General features: G+C 38.2%; 1 protein-coding gene and 1 non-coding gene across 3 annotated transcripts in view; one reads left to right on the forward strand and one right to left on the reverse strand.

The window, feature by feature from the left end:
- Npepps (aminopeptidase puromycin sensitive) overlaps positions 1-20,047 on the reverse strand; it is an 87,291-nt gene that overhangs the window by 36,119 nt on the left and 31,125 nt on the right. Inside the window, exons 4-13 of one of the 2 annotated variants that reach the window (XM_087202252.1) lie at positions 16,689-16,804; positions 13,952-14,073; positions 10,489-10,596; positions 8,978-9,178; positions 8,345-8,441; positions 8,199-8,232; positions 7,282-7,396; positions 4,050-4,214; positions 3,139-3,243; positions 2,327-2,387 (exon numbers count right to left, since the gene is read on the reverse strand). In XM_087202252.1, the coding sequence (XP_087058378.1) occupies positions 2,327-2,387; positions 3,139-3,243; positions 4,050-4,214; positions 7,282-7,396; positions 8,199-8,232; positions 8,345-8,441; positions 8,978-9,178; positions 10,489-10,596; positions 13,952-14,026 (961 nt within the window). In that variant the 5' untranslated portion in view covers positions 14,027-14,073; positions 16,689-16,804. The remainder of the gene's footprint in view (positions 1-2,326; positions 2,388-3,138; positions 3,244-4,049; positions 4,215-7,281; positions 7,397-8,198; positions 8,233-8,344; positions 8,442-8,977; positions 9,179-10,488; positions 10,597-13,951; positions 14,074-16,688; positions 16,805-20,047) is intronic. The other variant, XM_004859555.3, reaches the window with a different exon arrangement.
- LOC147821040 (U6atac minor spliceosomal RNA) lies at positions 421-547 on the forward strand. The gene has a single exon (XR_015447845.1). It is a non-coding gene; the product is annotated as a U6atac minor spliceosomal RNA (small nuclear RNA).

Here is a 20,047-nt window from a genome sequence, read left to right on the forward strand (position 1 = left end):
AGGGCCAGAGACTTAGCTCAGTGGTTCCACCACCTGCCTTGCAGGTGGAAGGACCCGAGTTCAATCCCCAGTACCAAAAAAAAAAACCTGGTCTATAAGATGTACTTAGTTAAAAAAAAAAAAAAAAAAAAAAAGATGTACTTAGCTATTTGTAGTGAATTAGAAAACATTTAAAAAAGTATTATAAACCAAACACAAACAGATGAGGCTTACCAAGAAACAGGAACAAAAAGAAACATGCTCGGGCCGGGGATTTAGCTCAGCGGTTTCACCGCCTGCTGCACAAGCGCAAGGACCCAAGTTCGATCACCAAAAAAAAAAAACCAAAAAAAAGAAAAAAAAAAAAGAAACACGCTCAAGCTTACACCTTCATCATTCACAAACTTAAAGCTGTTATGTATGTTCAATTAACCACAGTTAGTATTGTATGAAGACAGACATTAGCACTCCCCTTGACAAGGATGGAAGAGGCGCTCGCTCAGGCCTCACAACACGCATATGGTTAAGGTACTGCCACCTACTTCATGGCATCAATTCGCCAAAGTTAAAAAATACTCAGTGTTGGGCCAGGGGTTTAGCTCAGTGGTGCCGCACCTGCCCAAGGTCCTGAGGTTCAATTCCTGGTACAAAAAAAAATTACAAAACAAAATACTCAATGTCGATGAAACTGAAGTAAAAACTCCCATGGTCAACATCACTAGTGGTAGAGAAAGCAAAGCAGCAACATAATGTTTATGTTCTATAATGGTGGCATGCACAGAGGAGAACCATATAAAGAAAAACCCAAAGAAAAGAAAGACGTCACAAGAGATGATTATTTATTTTTTGCCATACTAGCGATTGATCCCAAGGCCTCCCCAATTGCTAGGCAAGCACTCTACCACTGAGATACATCCTCAGTCGTATTTTTTATTTTATTGAGACAAGAGTCTCACTACACTGCCCAAACTGGCCCCAAATTCAATCTGCCTGCCTCAGCCTCCTAAGTAGCTGGGATTACAGGTACCACCACACCCCATGACAGAAGGGGCGATATTTGGTCTGCGTTTTGACGAGTTGTTTATCAGACAGACAAGGGGAAAAAAGGGATTTCAGGCAGGCAAAATAAATGTTATGTACAAACAGGAAAGCATAAGAGAGAAATATCAACAACAGGAATACACTCCATGAGCTCGTGAAAAGAGGGCACATGAGCAGAGATAGTAATGGAAGATAAGACCAATAAATTAGGCAGAAGCTGAACTGTTCAAGACTGGAAGGTTTCCAAAGAGGCTTAATTTCTTCTCTTTTTTTTTTTTTTCCGCAGTACTGGGGATTGAACCCAGGACTGCTGAGCTAGATCTCCAGATCATTTTTTATTTTTATTTTTTTGAGACAAGGTCTCACTATATAGTTTAGGCTGCCTTTGAACTTACTATGTAGCCCAGGCTGGCCTTGAACTCATGGTGATCCTTCTGCCTCAGCCTCCAAGTGCGAGGATTACAAGAATGTGCTACCACGTCTGGCTAATTTTTAATTTTTTGGTACTGGGGATCGAACTCAGGACCTCACACTTGGGAGGCAGGTGTGGTGCCACTGAGGTAATTCCCCGGCCCTTTTATTTATTTATTTTAAATTTCATTTATTTATTTTTGGTACCAGGGATAGAACTCAGGACCTTGTGCTTTCGAACCAGGGGGTGGAACCACTGAGCTAAATCCCTGGCCCTTGGCCCTTTTATTTTTAATTTTGAGAAAGGGTCTCACTGAGCTGCCCAGACTGGGCTCAAATGCAATCCTCCTGTCTCACCTTCCCAGCATGCTATGATGACAGGTATGCAATACCGTGGCTGGTTAGAGTTTTGGATTTCAGAATGAGGAGAGTGTATTAATAAGTAAAGTGATTAACAATTAGATATTCACTCTAGAAAGATCACTCTAGCCTTAGTGTAAGAGGTTAAGTTGAAAGGAGTGCAGAGCAAGCAGCAGCAAGTTCATAGGCAATGGCAGAATTCCAGTGGTGAGACCACAAGGGCATGGGTCGCGGGAAGACAGTGAGGTTGGACAGGGGCCACTGCACTTCTCTGAAAGGAGGAAGATTGTGGATGGTAACAAGTAATTTCAAGTGCCAAATGCCTTTCATAAATAATAGGAACACATCCCCGTACCAAAAAATAAATAAATAAATAACAGGATCAAATGAAAGCGTGAAGCACTAGGCTTTGTTTTTCAAAATGAGGCCCATGACCTAGTAGGGCCAGACTGACCCAGGAGCTCTTGAGCAATGCCCCACCCTGGAGAGAGTGACACCACTTACTCCATTTCTACCCCAAGCTATGAAGGGTTACCTGTGGCAGCATTCTTCTGCTGGAACTTGGTTAGATACATGTTCATTCCTTTCTTAAAGTCCTGAGAAAGCACAATTGTTAAATTTAGAGAGTTAGACCTCAGAATTTATATAGTATATGTGCCTATTACCAATCAAAAGCAAATGTACTCAAATACTCAAGAATCAGATACACTGAAAAAGATATTGCTCTGACGTTCACTGCCTTTTGCTTAAGAATGGATACTCTCTGCTTTCTACTCTTGCTTTTTTTTTTTTTTTCCAGTACCAGAGATCGAACTCAGGACATTATGCTTGCAAGGCAGGTGTGGCACCACTGAGCTAAATCCCTGGCCCTCTACTTTTGCTTTTAACCCCTAACCTGGTAGTGAGGATTGAACCCAGGGCCTTCACACTGAGCTATCACCTCCCATCCATCCATCCATCCATCCATCCATATACCTATCTATTTATTGGTGTTTTGAGACAGGGTCGTGCTATGTATTCCAGTCTGGAATTGAACCCACTACAGCATGTAGTTCAGGTCTCCCCTGAACTCAAAGGGATTCTCTTGCCTCAGCCTCCTGAGTGCTGGGATTATAGTGGTGCACTACCATGCCCAGTCTTTTTGTTCTTAAGTTTTAGAACACCTTCCCAGTCCTACTTCAAACATACTTGTACATCATTATTCTAAGAGATCAATACTCAATATTAAAAGAAATGGAGATAACCAAAACATTATCTAGGAATTTAATTTTTAAAACATTTTATTCATAGAAAAGTCTATGATTTCACTATAAAAGAAGGAAAGATTTTTAAAAATTGCTCTTTTACCTTATCCCCGATGTAGTCATGTAGCATTCGGATGACAGATGCCCCTTTGCTGTATGATATAGCATCAAATATCTCATCAACCTCAGATGGATGGCCCACACTGACCTGGCAGACAGTGGGATTCAGGGTTAGGAATCAGGAAAGCAGACAGCCTGTAATACTGAATTATATAAAACACGTCCTAGGAAAACCCTTCTAACTCAAGAGATGTTTTTCTGCCTTTAACTCATAATGTGTGCAATAATCCTCAAAAGGGTGTAGTGACTAATCTTAACCACATGGGATGCACACGGTGCCCCTTGGTCACTTCTCAAGAGCCTTGGTTCTTGTTCCTGACTGCTCTGCCTGCCAGGAGCAGTTGCTGCACTGCTCTGTATGTGGGGGTGGGTAGGGGTGGAGCAGGGACAAAGAAGAAAAATACTGATTTCTAGCTCTAATTTGGGTTTAAAATGATATAGGGCCCCTAGTTAAATATGTCAAGGTAGGATTATAACTCTACTTCTTTGAATGTTACATTTACACATATAAACTAATGAAAGTAAGGATAAGCTAAATCAAGAGAGTTTAAATATATACAAAAAAAGGCAAAGAAAATAATAAAATGTCTAGAATTTTCGTTCAAACAAACAATAGAATCATAGTGTTACTCAATATATGTGGTTTCTCCTATACTAGTCATAAAAAAGTATATACAGCATCTGCATCTACAAAGGCTACATGTTATTTTGCCTACCACCAAAAAAAACATTAATTAGAACTTAATCTTGTTAGGTTTTTAGGACTGGAACAGTAAAGTATAAAAACAAGTGAAGTCATTCATGCATTTTCTCTTCATCTCAGAACCCTAAGCGTCTCTGTAACAATTGTTTCCCTGAGAAGAACACAGACAGTGGTTGGAAAGCACAGCTCACTTCAATAGGATGGCTGTTATCTAGGGCGTCCAGCTCCTGGGCACGGGTGTAATCGGCAGAAACAAACTGAGTCCAGATATCGTACTCTGGAAAGCAGTGGTCTACACACAGATACTCAATCCAGGAGGCAAAGCCTTCATTTAACCAAAGATGAGTCCACCATTCCTAAAAACAAAAGAGGCAAACAGGTGCAAAACCAAAATGATTGTTATTCCACTAATTTAAAAATACGTCACCTTCTAATACACCCCAAAACTTACAATTTAATGAACTAAAATTCAATTGAAAACATTTAGTAAAGAACTTGTATTTGTGGGAGCAGGGAGGGGAGAGGGAAGCATACAAGAGATATTAAGAAAGGTCAGTTAGTGATATCGAAATCATGCGTAAGGGACATTTTCAAAATATTGCTGACTTGGGGCCGGGGATTTAGCTCAGTGGTTTCGCTGCCTGCTGCACAACCGCAAGGATCCGAGTTCGATCCCCAGTACAAAAAAAAAAAAAAGATATTGCTGAATAACTTCTTACTACCAAAGGTAGAAGGAGGAAGAGGCATATATGGAAAAGAAAATATCATTATATAAAATGTCATTACATAATATTTCATAAATAATGAAAATATCATTTTATAAAATTTAGTTTGTCAGCGGGGCATGGTGGCACATGCCTGTGATCCCAGTACTCAGGAGGCTGAGGTAGGAAAATTGCTGCAAAGTTCGAGGCCAGCCTGAACTACATTTCAAGACAGTCTCAAATAACAAACAAACAAACAAAAACCCATAAAATTTAGTTTAGTAAGGGATTTATCTTCATAAAATTACACCAGAAAGTTATTCAAGCTAAAGAAGGAAAACTAGAAACTATTTCCACAATGACTGATTTATGAGTTAAGCTTTCTACAGAAATAGAAAAATAGTGTACTGCTATAATAGGATTATATAGAATTAACAAAGATATCCTGGAAACAGTTCAATAATGAATAGTGTTTCAGCAATATAAAAAGTTCACTTGTTAATAAGACTATGCAGTCAGTGTAATGGACAAAGAATTACATGGGTGACATAAAAAATATTTAAAAGATCAACCTTGTAGAAAGATGTCTTAATCTAATTTCCATTAAAGTTGATTAAATCTCTTAGTAAAGGAAAGCAATGTAGGAATCCAAGACAGACGCCAAGAGACTAATAGTGAAAAGCAAGTGTTCTGAAATCCTGAGATCAAATACTTTAGTCATTAAGTGCTAAGTGGCAACTTGTCTGTCTCCCGCTAGTTAACTGCACCTTTACTAAGAAAACCTGGCACAAAGTTATTCTTCAACCTATCTCTTAGCCCTTGGAATTTCAATTTATGAAACAATTAGATAATAACATGTATTTACTCTACTAAAATTTATTGTTGTTAGTTACAAAATAAAATCATAAGGTCTTCTCAAAGCTGAGCAAAAAAATTTTGTAGGAAGTAGTAAACTTGCTGCATTGGCAGAAAAGACCATTTCCTACATATATGAATACAGGCACTAACACATGTAACCCCATGTCAAACTATATTAAAACTATTATTATTATTATTATTATTATTATTGTACCGGGGATCGAACTCAGGACCTTGCACTTGCAAGGCAGGCATGGTGTCACTGAGCTAAATCCCAGGCCCAATTATTATTATTATTATTATTATTACTATTTTTTTTTTTTTTTTACATGTAAGTAAAGTTTTAAACATTGAAAGCAAAAGGAGGATTTTCAAGGACTTTCTTTCTTTCTTTTTTTTTTTGGTACCAGGGATCAAACTTGGGTCTTTGCGCTTGCAAGGCAAGCAGCAGAACCACTAAGCCAAATCCCTGGCCCTAGGACTAACTTTCTTTACAGACATGGCACAGTTTTTAAAGGCCTTACTTTCTTGCTTATTCTTAAGAGGTATGTATGGATTAACCAATATCCAGGCCAGGTTCAACTATGGCAGCCTACAGTGCTGTCAGGGATCTGGCTGGCTCCCATCTCCCTAGCTCACTGAGGAAGCCCTGTGCTCCTAAGTGGGGATACTGGCTTCCACAGAGAGTATTTATTCCGAGTAAGAGTAGAAGGTCAGGACTAGTAGACAGTTCATTCACTGCAAATACTATAATAAATGAGAATTTCAACCAAACAGTTGGAATTTTAATACTTTTATTTCATCAAACTTCAATTTAACATTTGTAGGCAACAACAAAAAGGCCGGGGATTTAGTTCAGTGGTTGCGTCGCCTGCCTGAACAAGTGCAAGGACCCGAGTTCGATCCCCAGGACCAAAAAAAAAAAAGAGACTCAAAATGACCCTCAAAACATTAAAGACAAGTTTATTGCTCATCCCACTACTTTTCAGCTAGTGAACTATGTAACAAACAGGATTCAAACAACTGCTAGCCTTGAATATCACAGTGACTCATTCGTCCTTTTTAAAAATTTATTTTTAGTGTTAACAGGCACTGAACCCAGAGCCCTCCCATTTGACCTACACACCCCTAACCCTTTTTTGTTGTTGCAGTACTGGGGACTGAGCCCAGTGCCTTCCCACAGAGCTACATTCCCAGGCCCTGTTTTGGAGACAGGGTCTCCCTAAATTGGCCAGCCCCTTGCACAGCTGGGATTACAGATGTGTGCCACACCCCTACCTGATTCATTCATGTTTACCTAAGAGGTATCTCTCTCTCACCCAATTATTATTAACTTCCCCTCATTTGCAGATATATTCTAGAATAGTTTTCAGAAGTATTTTGTGTTAAATAAAGATTGTTCATAAGTTCTCAATCAACACAGATATTCTGGTAAATGCTCTTCAATGAAGTGGATCTTTTTTTAAAAATTAGAATCTTTTAATTAATTTATTTATTTACTTTTGGTACTGGGGATCGAACTCAGGACCTTGCACTTGCGGGGCAGGCAGCCACACCACTGAGCTAAATCCCCAGCCCTATTTATTTATTTTTTGAGATAAGGTCTCTTTATGTAGTTCAGGCTGGCCTTGAACTCACTATGTAGCCCAGGATGGCCTCATAATTCTGCCTCAGCCTCCGGAGTGCTGGGATTACAGGCATGCGCCACCACACCCAGGCTAAAGTGGATCTTTTAAAATACCATTTTCTACCAATTATTTTTTGCCACAATGTTACAGCCAAACCTGAAACACTATGTGGCCAAAATAATGTGTAGCAGGATAAAGATAAATATATTTGAGCACTAAAAAATATTAAATACCATAGTAACAAGATTTCCAAACCATTGATGGGCGAGTTCATGTCCCACAACCAGAGCAACCCACTGGCGTGATGAAGAACAGGAATTTTTTGGATCAATAAGCAATGCAGTCTCCCTGTGTTAAAAAAAAATTGCAAAAACAGTGGTATGCTTAAGTCAAGATGATTCAGACAGTAAACAAGATCATTAGGTTCAGCTTTCCAGATACCAAAAAACATTTTTTCAGCCTATAGAAGACAGAAAAAGTTCTAAGACAGAACACTACCCAGACAGAATTCATACAAGATGAGATATGTACCATAACCCAAGTTTAATTGTCAGTTTGTCGTCTTAAATGTTGGAAAGACTATCTAAGGGATTAGGGATGATTGTGTTAAGAGAAGAAAACACCTCTTCCACTAAATGAGAGGAGCAGCACGGGAAGATGCAGGCCACAGCCCCCAAAAGAACACTGAGCAGGCTGTCCAGACCCAGCTCATCTAAAAGGCAACTGAAAGTAGAAGGCAAAAAACTGTTTACAGATTCTGCTTTAAAAATTATACAACCCACATGTTTGCGTTGCGGTGACAGACATAAAAACTTGGCTAGAGGATACAAAATCAGGGGAGGTTCTTCAAGCTGGATAAATAACTATGAAACTACTGGGAAGAAGGAAAGGCACAGAAATGAGAAACTCAGCCAAGAATGTAGCTAAAAATGCTACTAATGCCAGATGCTCGCTTTTAAAGTCTTACACCCTCAGATAGTAGCACCAGAGGGGGAAGTCCATCTGCATTCCTGAAATGTGCACTGAAATGGGAGGAGGCAGAAAAATTTACACCAAATCATAAAGCCACGCTATTCAACGGTGATTGGGTATGCACTGCTTATGAAGTCGTGACTGGCGAGAGAAGGGAGGAAGCATGCGGCCAACCTACCTGTACGTAACAAGGCCCCAGTTCTCCATGGCACCTTCACAAAACAAACACAAACACTTATGATGCATACATCCAGACTTCTCCCTCAAAATCACAAATTCAAATAAAGTTACTACAATTCAGCAACAAAATGAAATTTACTTTACCAGCTGCAAAGTCTGCAATGGCAATGAGATCAATTTTAGGTAGAGGATAAGGAACATTGAAGTAATCCTTATAAAAAGGCAAGGTTTTAGCAGCAACCTATAAAATGATAAACAAAAGAACCATTTGATCAATATTTTATTAGAATTCATACAGAAATACACAAAGGAAACCTGTTGCAAACCAAAGTATCTCAAATTACTAGAAACCAATCCCAGGGACCCCTGCCTCCTCAGCCCCAAGCTTTGTATAACTGGTCAAACTCTAACCAACTTATAACTTAAAATAGAAGCACATATTTCTCACCCATTCCCTAAATAAATGAATTCTACTTTTATATTCTCTTTTTTTCCAGAGCTGAGGTTTGAACCCACAGCCTTGTGCACGCTAAGCATGCTTGCTACCACTGAGCTATACACCCCCAGTCCTGACTTTCATATTCTGTGTATTATTATCTTGTAGTGTTAATGCAACATCAAAGTTGGTATTTTCAACACACTATTAAAAATAAAACCACAGTAGCACAATAACTTTCAGATTAAATTATAAATAATGCACTAATAATTGATCAGAAATGTAAATTCCCCAACCTGGAGTTATGGACTGTTGGAACAATCCTCTTCAAGTACATTTACCTCTAACGCAAATTTTCCTTGCTCTGCTTTGCCAACTGGGGTGTACACACGGACACACACACCATCTTTTGACCTTGTTTCTACAAAGTCATATTCACCCACAACAAATGCCACCAAATATGTAGACATAACAGGCGTGCGGGCGAACTTCACTTCCACTAAATTTTCATCATCTGGGTATGGTTTCCGGTCAATTACATTCTTTAAAAAAAAAAGGGAGAATTTAAACAGATTTACATCAATACCTTGGAGCAAACACTGGCCAAAAACTACAGATGTGAATGCTTTTCTTTCCCCGTGCCAAAATGGCTTCCTTCCCTACCCCAGCTCATCCAGTGCTTTTAGTCTGTCAAGATCCTTCCTCTTAAGAAGGGAAGTGATTTGATAAAACACTCATATGAAGAAGTTGGGAGCAAAAGTGTTAAAACTACCAAGGACCTGTGAAAGAAAAGAGGAATCAACTTGTTGATTATAGGCCACAGGCTGGGGTGGTTTCAGACCTCAATGCTTTTCAAATGAAATAATGATAGAGAAAATATTTATTAATAAAAATACATGGAATTATGGAATTTGTCAATTTAAAGGGTATGGACTTTCTGCACCTCAAGTATTCTCTGTAGCACAGCTGACTCTAAGGAAATGTGTGACAAAATTTCTGTTTTATCTCTAGAGTTCCTAACCCCCCTCTGGTGCTCTCCCCTTTTCCCATTCAGGCTCAGTTTCCTCCAACTCTCTTCCAAGGAAGACTTACTCAAGAGCAGACCTGATAAATTCATCGACACTTAGATGTAAATGAATACTTCAGGTTAATGTATTAGCCTCCTCTTGAGGGAGGCTAATAGAATGATGTTCTGCAGATGGAATCCTCCCACCAGTAAGCAGGCAATAGCCAGTTATGTTAAGGCACAGTGGGCTTTTCAAAGATCCCCAGAGTCCAGGCTCGAGGGAGCCACCGGTCTTAACCAGGAAGCCCCAGAGGACACTGTGAGTGGCGAACACTTACGGACAAGATCAACCACGTCAGGGAAGGGGACACAGTCAAAGGATACAGTCAGCCAAAGGCTACGTACACTTCATACAGCGCTGTCTCCTGTGCACCCCCTTCCCGGGATCAATCCCAGGGCCTTCACACTGAGATACGTCCCTAACCTTTTTTCATTTTGAGACAAAGTCTCGCTAACTTGCCCAGGGTGGACTTGAACTAGTGACTCTCCTGGCTCAGTCTCTCAGAATGCTGAGATTGCAGGCATGTACCACCAAGCCCAGCTTATCTATTTAACAAGGAATTTCTTTCATGACAGAAGGTTCCGCCACCTGCCTTGCAAGCAAAAGGACCAGAGTTTGATCTCCTGTATTTAAAAAAAAAAAAAAAAAAGACAAAGGAGCTCACTAGAAATAAAGAAAACTAACATTGGCATTTTTACTATGTACTAAGCACTGTGCAAGTTGCTTTCATGTTAGCATTAAATCATACCAAAGCCTCTTAAAACTAACTATAAAAACATACATACCATGTTCGATAAAGCTACTCTGTCTTTAGGAACAACCAATGAGATATCAAATGTTGCTTTGATGGCCGGTTCATCCCAGCAAGGAAAAGCCCTCCGGGCATCAGTAGCCTTAAGAGAAGAATTGAAATATAAATATCACTAAGTTCCATTTCTCCATCATCCACCCATCCACCCATCCACCTATCCATCCATCCCTCTGCTTATCTGTTCAATAGGGTATTTACTTTCTAGTCAGTGGCAAGCAACAAGTGAGGCACTGACTAGAAAGAAAATACAATGCTTGCTACCATTTCCATGAAAGCAATTATCCAGGAACTAGGTCTGCTACAGATCTTAGTATGTGAGAATCATTTGTAACTATGTTTTCATTTTTAATAAGACATTCCAACATTTCAAATTTACTGTGAATGGCTCTATCAACAAACAGCACAGCAGAATCCACCTGTAAGGATTCAAGCTGAGGAAAAATGATAGGGTGCTTCTCTGGATTTTATTATAAAAATAAAAATATTCTCAACCTTTGATGTCCTTTGCTCTTTATCTGGAATGGCAGCAATGGAAATAAAGACAGACGTTCTATCAAATCGAGACATGTCATTCATTTAATGACATTTCCATACACTACATGTAAAATGTCATCATCTGACCTACTCAAAGAGATCTCATTCTTTCTTTGAAAAGAAAAGAGAGAAGACTTAAATTTTGTGATTCTGAAGAGCTACAAAGGAAAATATCTTTTGTAAACAAAACAAAATCAAAATGGAACAACTGACAAGATTCTGTATCACGAAAAGAAGTAAGAAAACATCCAGAAAAGTACACATTTCTGAAAAAGGATTTACCTAAGGAGAAAATGTTAGATGGCTGACTGTATTCCCAAAGAAGTTAAATAAATCATGAATTCTATCACATAAGACATCTGAAAAGAAAGTAGAATGTAAGAAAGGAAATTATAGCACAGAAAATTTTAAATTAGAAGCAGCAACAGTAGAGAAATAAATTTCTACTACAGGAAATTAAATGAGTGACAGGATAAGACTTAAAAGTTTCTAAGATAATCAAAGGACAGAGTGATGAAACCAACAAAAGGTACATTTGCCAGACACACTGGAGCTAAGCCTATTACTCACTGATGTCCCTTAAAAAACAGATCTGAAAAAAAAAAAAAAGAACAGATCTGAACAGATACAATGAAGATAAAGGAAAACTGCTATACTGAAGGAAGATCAGAATCCGAAAAAATCAATAGACAAGTACTATGCAAAGCTCATGAAAAGTGAATACCTGTCAACATTTTTTTAGTTGTTCAGGTCAAGAAATAATTTGATAGGCAAGAAGAAAACAAAGCAAAACAAAATAACATGCTACCTAACAAACGAAGAAGAAACATTCTAGTCTATGATTCTTGACAAAATGAAATGCAAGAGACATTGGAACCATATTTATAGACAATTATAGGGGAAAGTTGTCAGCCAAATGTACTACTGTTATAGATGAACAAATTGGGTGTATCACTCACTGTTTCACAGAAGAGCTCACATAGCTAAGGGACTACAGGGTATCTCAGAAAGAGCCAAAGAAAGAACCTATTCAACAAGTGTGGGTGCTGATCTGGTAGAGGATCTAAGGTGCTGCCAGGGCACAAGGTCAAAGCAAGTCTAACATTGTAGTGGGTAAAAAAGTACTTAGTAGTCCTCATGTAACAGAGAAGGAGATGTTTGGTATTTTGTGGTAGCACAATGACCCTGCTTTTGTCTCCGCCTGAATAAAATTTTGAGATGTCCTTCTTTTGTCTCACTTGATCACAGTCTCTGAGTAATATCGCCCGAGACTGGAATCCTGTGATATTGTTTATGTCCAACAAGAGAATAACATGGGCTATCTGTGAGTGTGTGGACAACTTCCAGATGTCAGAAGTTGCTCTCTTTTTCTTGATTATCATTAAAAAAAACACCATATACCCAGTCAAACTGGTCATGTATAAGGCAATGAGAGATTTTCAAATATGTAAAAGTTCAGGAACTGTATTACTCACCTATCTTCTCTTAAAAGAATTGTTTGGCTGGAGATGGTGGTGAATGCCTGTAATCTCAGCCTTCAGGAGACTGAGGCAGGAGGATCTCAAGTTCAAGGTCTACCTGTGCTACACAGTGAGACCCTGTCTCAAAAAAACTACACTCCAGGGGCAGGGAATTTAACTCAGTAGTGCTGCACCTGCCTCACAAGCGCAAGGTCCTGAGTTCAATTCCCAGCACCAAAAAAAAAAAAAAAAAACCACTACATTCCAGCCAATATGTACAACAAAGTGTTCAAAAAGGTTAGAGACAGGTGGTAAAATCACATTGAAACAGAAAAATGAAGCCTAACTGTTATGGCAGATGGTATTTTAATAAATGTTTTACTATTTTTTAAAAATGTTATTTTAAAACAGAAAGTAACAGCTGAGCATGATGGCACATGCCCATAATCTCAGGCCTCTGGGAAGCTGAGGCAGGAGAATCAGATGTCTGAGCTCAATGTGGGTAACTTACTGAGACCCTGTCTCAAAGTTAAAAAATAAAAAATGGACAGGGATGCTGCTCAGTGAAAAGGCCCTGGGTTTAATCCCCAGTACCAAAGAAAGAAACATCAAAAAACTCAGAAAGGACGCTAAAATTCTTTTTTTTTTTTTTGAGACAGGTGTGTTATGTTGCCCAGGCTGGCCTTGAACTCCTTAGGCTGAAACAACCCTCCTGCCTTTGTCTCCTAAGCAGCTGTGATGATTGGAACACACCACCACATCTGTTAACATAAAATACTTGAAAGAGAAGATATACCTCTTAGAAGCTATCTTTCTCTCAATAAATTTTTCCTACTCTAAAAAAAAAAAAAAAAAGAAGAGAGAGAGAGAGAAAAGATACACCAAGTAAAACAAACTGATACTAAACCAGACCTAAAATTTCTCTTTATGCAAACAAACAAGACAGGGGTAGGGGTAGAAACTTAAGAATCGGCAACATCAATTGATAGATTTAACACATGAGTGGCCATTAGCAGATTCAAATCCAAAACAACTTATATAAATATTTGATGAATAAGGATTTTTAAAAGCCCTGATAGTATACTAAGATAAACAAAGGACATGTCAAAGAAACGCTACTAACCAGCTAATAATGCAGTAGAAAAGCCAGCTGTCAAATACTAAGAGGACGATTTTAACATACAACTATAAAAGCAATTCAGGTGTTCAAATTTTGTCACCTGAACATGTGTGTGCATTATACACCTGCATATACTTCTCCAACCCACACCCTCAATTCCCTCCTTTCTATAGAGACAATGGCTGATTATAAAATAAAAACCCTAAAATCATGACTATTGCCATGGCCAAAGGTCACTTAGCCTCAAAATCACTGCAAAGTAAAGGTAAGTTTGTCAAAAGCGTACGGTAAGAATCACTGTGTCCGGGAAGAACAACACCTACCTCAAACTGCGTCACTGCAGCGTAGCGCACCTCTCCAGAAGGGGTGGAGTATTTACTCCTATAGAAACCTTTCATTTTGTCATTCAGCTCGCCAACAAAATCTATCTTTAAGGTTCCTGTACCTGTGATTGAAGATAAATTAAAAACCCTTTTTATTGTGATGTTAAATAGTTACCAAAAACAAGTCCTCAAGAACTATATTCAGTTGGCTATTTACAATGCTCAAATCCTTCCTTCCTTCCCCAAATACTCCTCCTACCACTGGAGAGAATACTCTATTTATGAAAGTAATTGGCAAACTCATCCTAAAATAACTTCAAATCATGTTTGGGGTGACTGCTTAAAAGCTCTTTAATTTTATTAACTTAGTCTCAGATTACAAGTATGTGAAGATAAGAACAAGAAGGGAAATATTTATTATTAAATGCCAGACACATGCTATTGAGCATGGGGCTTTTTAAACATTTATGACCATTTATAAAATCCCCATTTTTTTCAGATGAGAAAACTGAGGCTGAAAGGATAAGTAACCTGCCAAAGGTCATATAATTAGGAAGCAACAAGAATGGGATAAAAAGTTTTAACCTGGGCTGGGGATTTAGCTCTGTGGTGCTACCACCTGCCTCGCAAGCACAAGGTCCTAAGTTCGAGGCCCAGTACCAAAAAAAAAAAAAGTTTTAACCCAATTTCATGTTCTCTACCAATTACTATATGGACTGGTTTTCAGGAACTTTGTGAATCATTAAAAGATAAATGCCATCCAGGCAATGCAAATGGAGCACTGACTGCATACTTCTGCAGGGACTACAGTGGAAGACCACTGATTTCAACAGCCGAAGGGCGTAAAAAACAGACACCTCAATCGGGTGAACATCGATATTAAAGAAATATATCAATAAATTAAATCCAAATAAATTCAACCTAAACATATATTCTAATATTGTATAATAGCAAAACCAGTTTGGACAAAATGTGAGTTTCTATGAGTATATGTACCTATGTATGCTTCTGTTTTATTTTTGCAGTCCTAGGGGTCAAACTCAGGGGCCCTCTACTACTGAGCTACATCCCAGCCCTTTTCATTTTTATTCTGAGATGGTCCTTTTTATTTTTATTTTGAGATGGTCTCACTGAGTTGTCCCGGTGAGACTCAAACTTGCCATCTAACTGTCTCCACCTCCCTCAGTGCTAGGATTACAGGCGTGCACCACCACGACCAGCCTCTGAAGAACTTTAATAACAGAAAAAGGCAATCATTATCTAGCAGTCATCTGTAAATTCAGATGCAGGGTAAAACTATAATCCCATTCCACCTACTGTATTATAAATCAAGTCACAGAAGCACTCAGAAAAATGTTCACTTTGTAATTCATTCTTTCAAAGTGCCTATTTATAACAAGATCTAGCACATGGGAGTCTAACAAATAAAAGATAAGGTATGATTATAAAGTAATTAGCTAACTATATCAAGCTTTTATATTCTAATGTTCCAAGTTGTCATTCTGGAATGTTGTAGAAAAATGACTTTGTTTTTTGGTACCAGGGATCGAAATCGGGTCCTTGCGCTTGCGAGGCAAGCAGCGGAACCACTGAGCTAAATCCCCAGCCCCAAAATGACATTTTAAATTGGTCAGAATGTTCTTGGTTTTCTCTCCTAAGCTATTTTTTTTTTTTTGGATGATCTTAAAGTCAAATCTTCATCCTCTAAGGCTAAATTTGCTTTCTGAAAAAGTCCCAAATCAAAAGGAGTACAAGTCTACAGAGTAGGTGAAGGGTGAAGTGCAAACTGTTCCTATTAAGTTGCTTTTATACAAAAGCAAAGCATGTCCATGAAGGAATTAATAATGTGACCTTCTTATGTGCCTCCAACTTGTTCTCAAAGTCATTTATGTGAAAATTTCAGACCTCTGCAGCAAAGTCATCCCTAGAGAAAGTGCCACATTCTTACAGTAATCACACTACAATAACATTGATGATTCAAGAGAAGCTTCATGAATAGTTATCTATGATGGTCATTTCTTTACATCTGTGAATATGGGAAGGGACAATAAACACTTTTTTTGGGTGCTGGAGATGAATCCAGGGCATCACACATTCCAAACAGGCCCTCTACCTACCACTGAGCTACACCCCAGCACCAATGAATACGTTTTTTTTTTTTTTTTTTTTTTGAGACAGGGTCTTGCTGTGTAGCTCAGGTTGGCCTGGAACTCACAGGGATCCTCCTGCCTCAGCTTCCCAAACACTGGGATGACAGGCGTCCACCACTTTGCCTGGCTACCAATGAATACTTTGTACTTTAAAAAGAATGACAGATTACTGGAACAGTAAACATGAATACAGTAAACTAATCTGTAAGAATTCTAAACCATTAATACTAAATAAACAACATATAATACAGAATTTAAGTAAAAATAATTAAGGATTTTTATTTTCTATTTCTTTAGGAATTCAAATTTTTAAGGAATTCACTAAATTTTTAAAAAAGCAGATCTATTCATATTAATAAACTTTCCAAGGAATATCTAATGGATTCTAAAACCCCACTATCTTTAATAGGAATTTGTTTGATGGAATTTTATGTCATAATCCCATAAATGGAATAGCTGGTATGTTTTCATGAAGTCATGTTAAGATTTTTTAAAATATAACTCATTTCACGGTAAATCCTTCAACTTTTCCTATTTGAAACAAAAGTGGATTTAAAACTCATAACTAAATAAGAAAGGCTGCTTACACTTTTACTCGGTTTTAAATCTCCAAGTCCATCAAACCATAACAAGATATTGACAGTGACCACTTCCAAAAAGTGGTATACTAAATAAAATACAAAGTATTGGAAAGGCTTATTACCTGAAATTCAAACAAAACACAAGTTAAAGTTTTCAAAAATCATAAATAAATTTATTGTCACATTATACAATACTAATTACAGAGTTAATATAGTAGAATTTTAGGGTAAGCAGGAGAAAAAGGACTTTTTGGCAGATTTCACTTAGCAAATTTACAATATATTTATACCATAATGAGTTAGTTGATTGCCAGTTGGTCTAATTTTATACCTATTCACACACACAATTTACACTGCTTCCTCAAATTAGTACTTTATTTCAAAATCCAATGTATTTATCTGTTTAAGTGGTAAAGCTTTTATAACATAATGAGCTCATTTATAAATTAGACAACTAAAGAAAAGGGACATCCACCAAAGCCTTACATGTTTAACGTTCAAGAGAGTATAGTTGTTGTAAAACCAGAAGATCTTTAATATTTTAACAAAAAAGAAAGAAATTTAATGAGCCTACAAAAGGCTCTAAAAGCCAAATTAAATTATATAAAAAGTGAGTGAAAGTCTTGCCTTTATGTCACCATTTCTTATTATCCCGTTTTTCACTTTAAAATGCTAAGAATGACTAGTGTTTCTCCATATAATGCCACTCTACGGACCCTTAACCACTGATTCTGAGGTTGTCAGACCCTACATTGCTTATGACAACTTCCCCACCATTCTAGAATGCCATCAATCCAGAAAAATCAGCTGCAGATATATCACCAACACGACTGTTAAGTCTGATGGAGCTAAACACAGAAATTGCTAATGTCATCACACATGCAATTTCTCCTCCTGCAATGTGCTAAAATTTGATTTTTTTTTTTTAAACAGTACTAGGGATTAAAACCAAGACACTGAGCTATATCTCCAGTCCATTTTTAAATTTTGAGACAGGGTCTTGGCCAAATTCCTAAGGCTGGGCTTGAACTTGCAATTCTCCTGCCTCAGCCTCCCAAAGAGCTGAGATTACATGTATGCACCACCATGCCCAGCTAGAACTCTTTTTTTGGGGGGGGGGGTACCAGGGACTGAACTCAGGACCTGGCGCTTGCGAGGCAGGTGCGGCACCACTGAGCTACACCTCCTGCCCTAGAACTTCATTTTTTTAAGATTTAGTTTTTTTCTTTTTAATTGACACATAATAATTGTACATATTCCTGAGGTAAAAGTTTCATTCTTACAGCAAAAAAATGGGTAACTATGACCCTGAGAACTTGGTCAAATGTAAAGACAAATGATTTTAATAGATTTAAAATATTCAATATAGTCATACTTGCAGGATTTTCTTGGCTTAACATTTCTATCAGTTATTTGTTATATTAGCTAAAGATGTTAACAAAAATCGCGGAACTGGGGCTGGGGATTTAGCTCAGTGGTTTCGCTGCCTGCTGCGCAAGCGCAAGAACCCGAGTTCTATCCCCTGTACCAAAAAAAAAAAATCGCGGGCCCGGGGATTTAGCTCAGTGGTTCTGGCAGCTGGCTCGCAAGCATAAGGTCCTGAGTTCGATCCCCGGCACAAAAAAAAAAAAAAAAAAAAAAAAATCGCGGAACCTATGTTGAATTGTAGTACATTAATAGTTGCAACCTTTCCTGACTTAGTCCTGCTCTTATTTCAAATAACTGCACCACTGATCAAGTCTGGGCTGGGGACGCGACTCAGTGGCAGAGCCACCTGCTAAGCAGGCACAAGGCCCTGGGTTCAACCCTCAGCACAGCAAAAACAGAGAGAAAAGAATGATGCAGTTGTTGTTAAAGTGATAACAAATGACTTCATATATAAGTATATATACACGCAGATACAGTACACACTTAAGGGGAAAAGAAAGGTGCACATTTATGAATGGCAGGATAACGTTTACATTTTAAAAGTATACACATAAACAAGAAAATGGTATCATTTTTTAAGGATACACAGGAAACTGCTCTTGAGGAGTAGAACTGAGAAATGAAGACAGGATAGAATGGCAAACACATTTTTTGCAATACATCTGAATTTCAAACTAATTACCTGTATGCTGTTTTTCACTATTTAATTTTTAAAGTAAAAAGCATAATGTGGTCAGAAGTACAGACTTTTCAGCTACACTGCTTGGCTTTAAATCCTAGCTCTGTCACTTACTGTGTGACTTTGTACTAGTTATTTAAGTTAATTAAACATTTGTGCCTTGGATTCTTTAGATATAAAACAGACACTAGACTCTCACAAGGTTGAGAGAATTAAATAAATTATTAGTATTATGAGTTTCTTTAAAAAGGTGAGGTATCACTCTGTTGCTCGGGCTAGCAACAAGCCCAAGGCACCCTCTGGCCTCAGCCTTGGATGTGTGCCACTTTGCCTGGAGAAGTTTTTTCATTTTGGTTTTTTTTGGTACTGGGGATCGAATTGGGTCCTTGCGCATGCACAACAGGCAGCGAAACCACTGAGCCAAATCCCCGGCCCCTAATTCGTTTTAGTTTTTTGAGACAGTCTCGCTATGTAGTTCAGGCTGGCCTCGAACTCAAGAGCCATACTTCTGTCTCAGGCTTCTGTGCTGGGAGAACAGGTGTGTGCCACCACCTCCGGTGACTGCAGAATTTTTCATGATTTTATTTTCTGACCATGCTGGGAACTGAACTCAGGACCTCACGCATGGTGGGTAAGCACTCTACCACTGAGCTATGTTCTCATTCACAAGTAATGTTTTTGATGTAGTCTACCTGGCATAGATTAAGCACTCAATATACATGTGGATGTACAATGCAAACCTTCTATCATGTTAAGAGTGTCTATTTTTGCCTAACAAATTCCAGCAAATATATTGTTTTCTTTTAATAAGTATGGTATCTTTAATAGTCTTACTTAATAAATAATGTACCATATTTCCAAATGCTGAACAAATGAACCTATGCCATTTTTCCCTACATTTGGAAAGTTTATAGCTCTTCTCAGATTATTTTAAAAGTCAGTGGGGGCCGGGGATTTAGCTCAGTGGTGCCACCGCCTACCTGGCAAGTAGAAGGTCCTGAGTTTGATCCCCAATACCACAAAAAAAAAGTCACTGTTTTAATATTTCTGTTCCTCCATTCTTCATTTTCATTATTTTCTGCTCTTAAATTTTGGTTTTCTCAGGCTGGGGATTTAGCTCAGTGGTTTCGCCACCTGCTGCGTAAGGCGCAAGGACCCGAGTTCGATCCCTGGTACCAAAAAAAAAAAAAAATTTTGGTTTTCTCCTCTACTTTCTTCACATTACCTGCTCTTCTTATATAATTCTGAATCTGATGCT

The sequence above is a fragment of the Heterocephalus glaber genome, unplaced genomic scaffold (assembly GCF_053883595.1).
Source record: "Heterocephalus glaber isolate CG9 unplaced genomic scaffold, H.glaber_assembly_v1.0 deba00001773, whole genome shotgun sequence".
NCBI lineage: Eukaryota > Metazoa > Chordata > Mammalia > Rodentia > Bathyergidae > Heterocephalus > Heterocephalus glaber.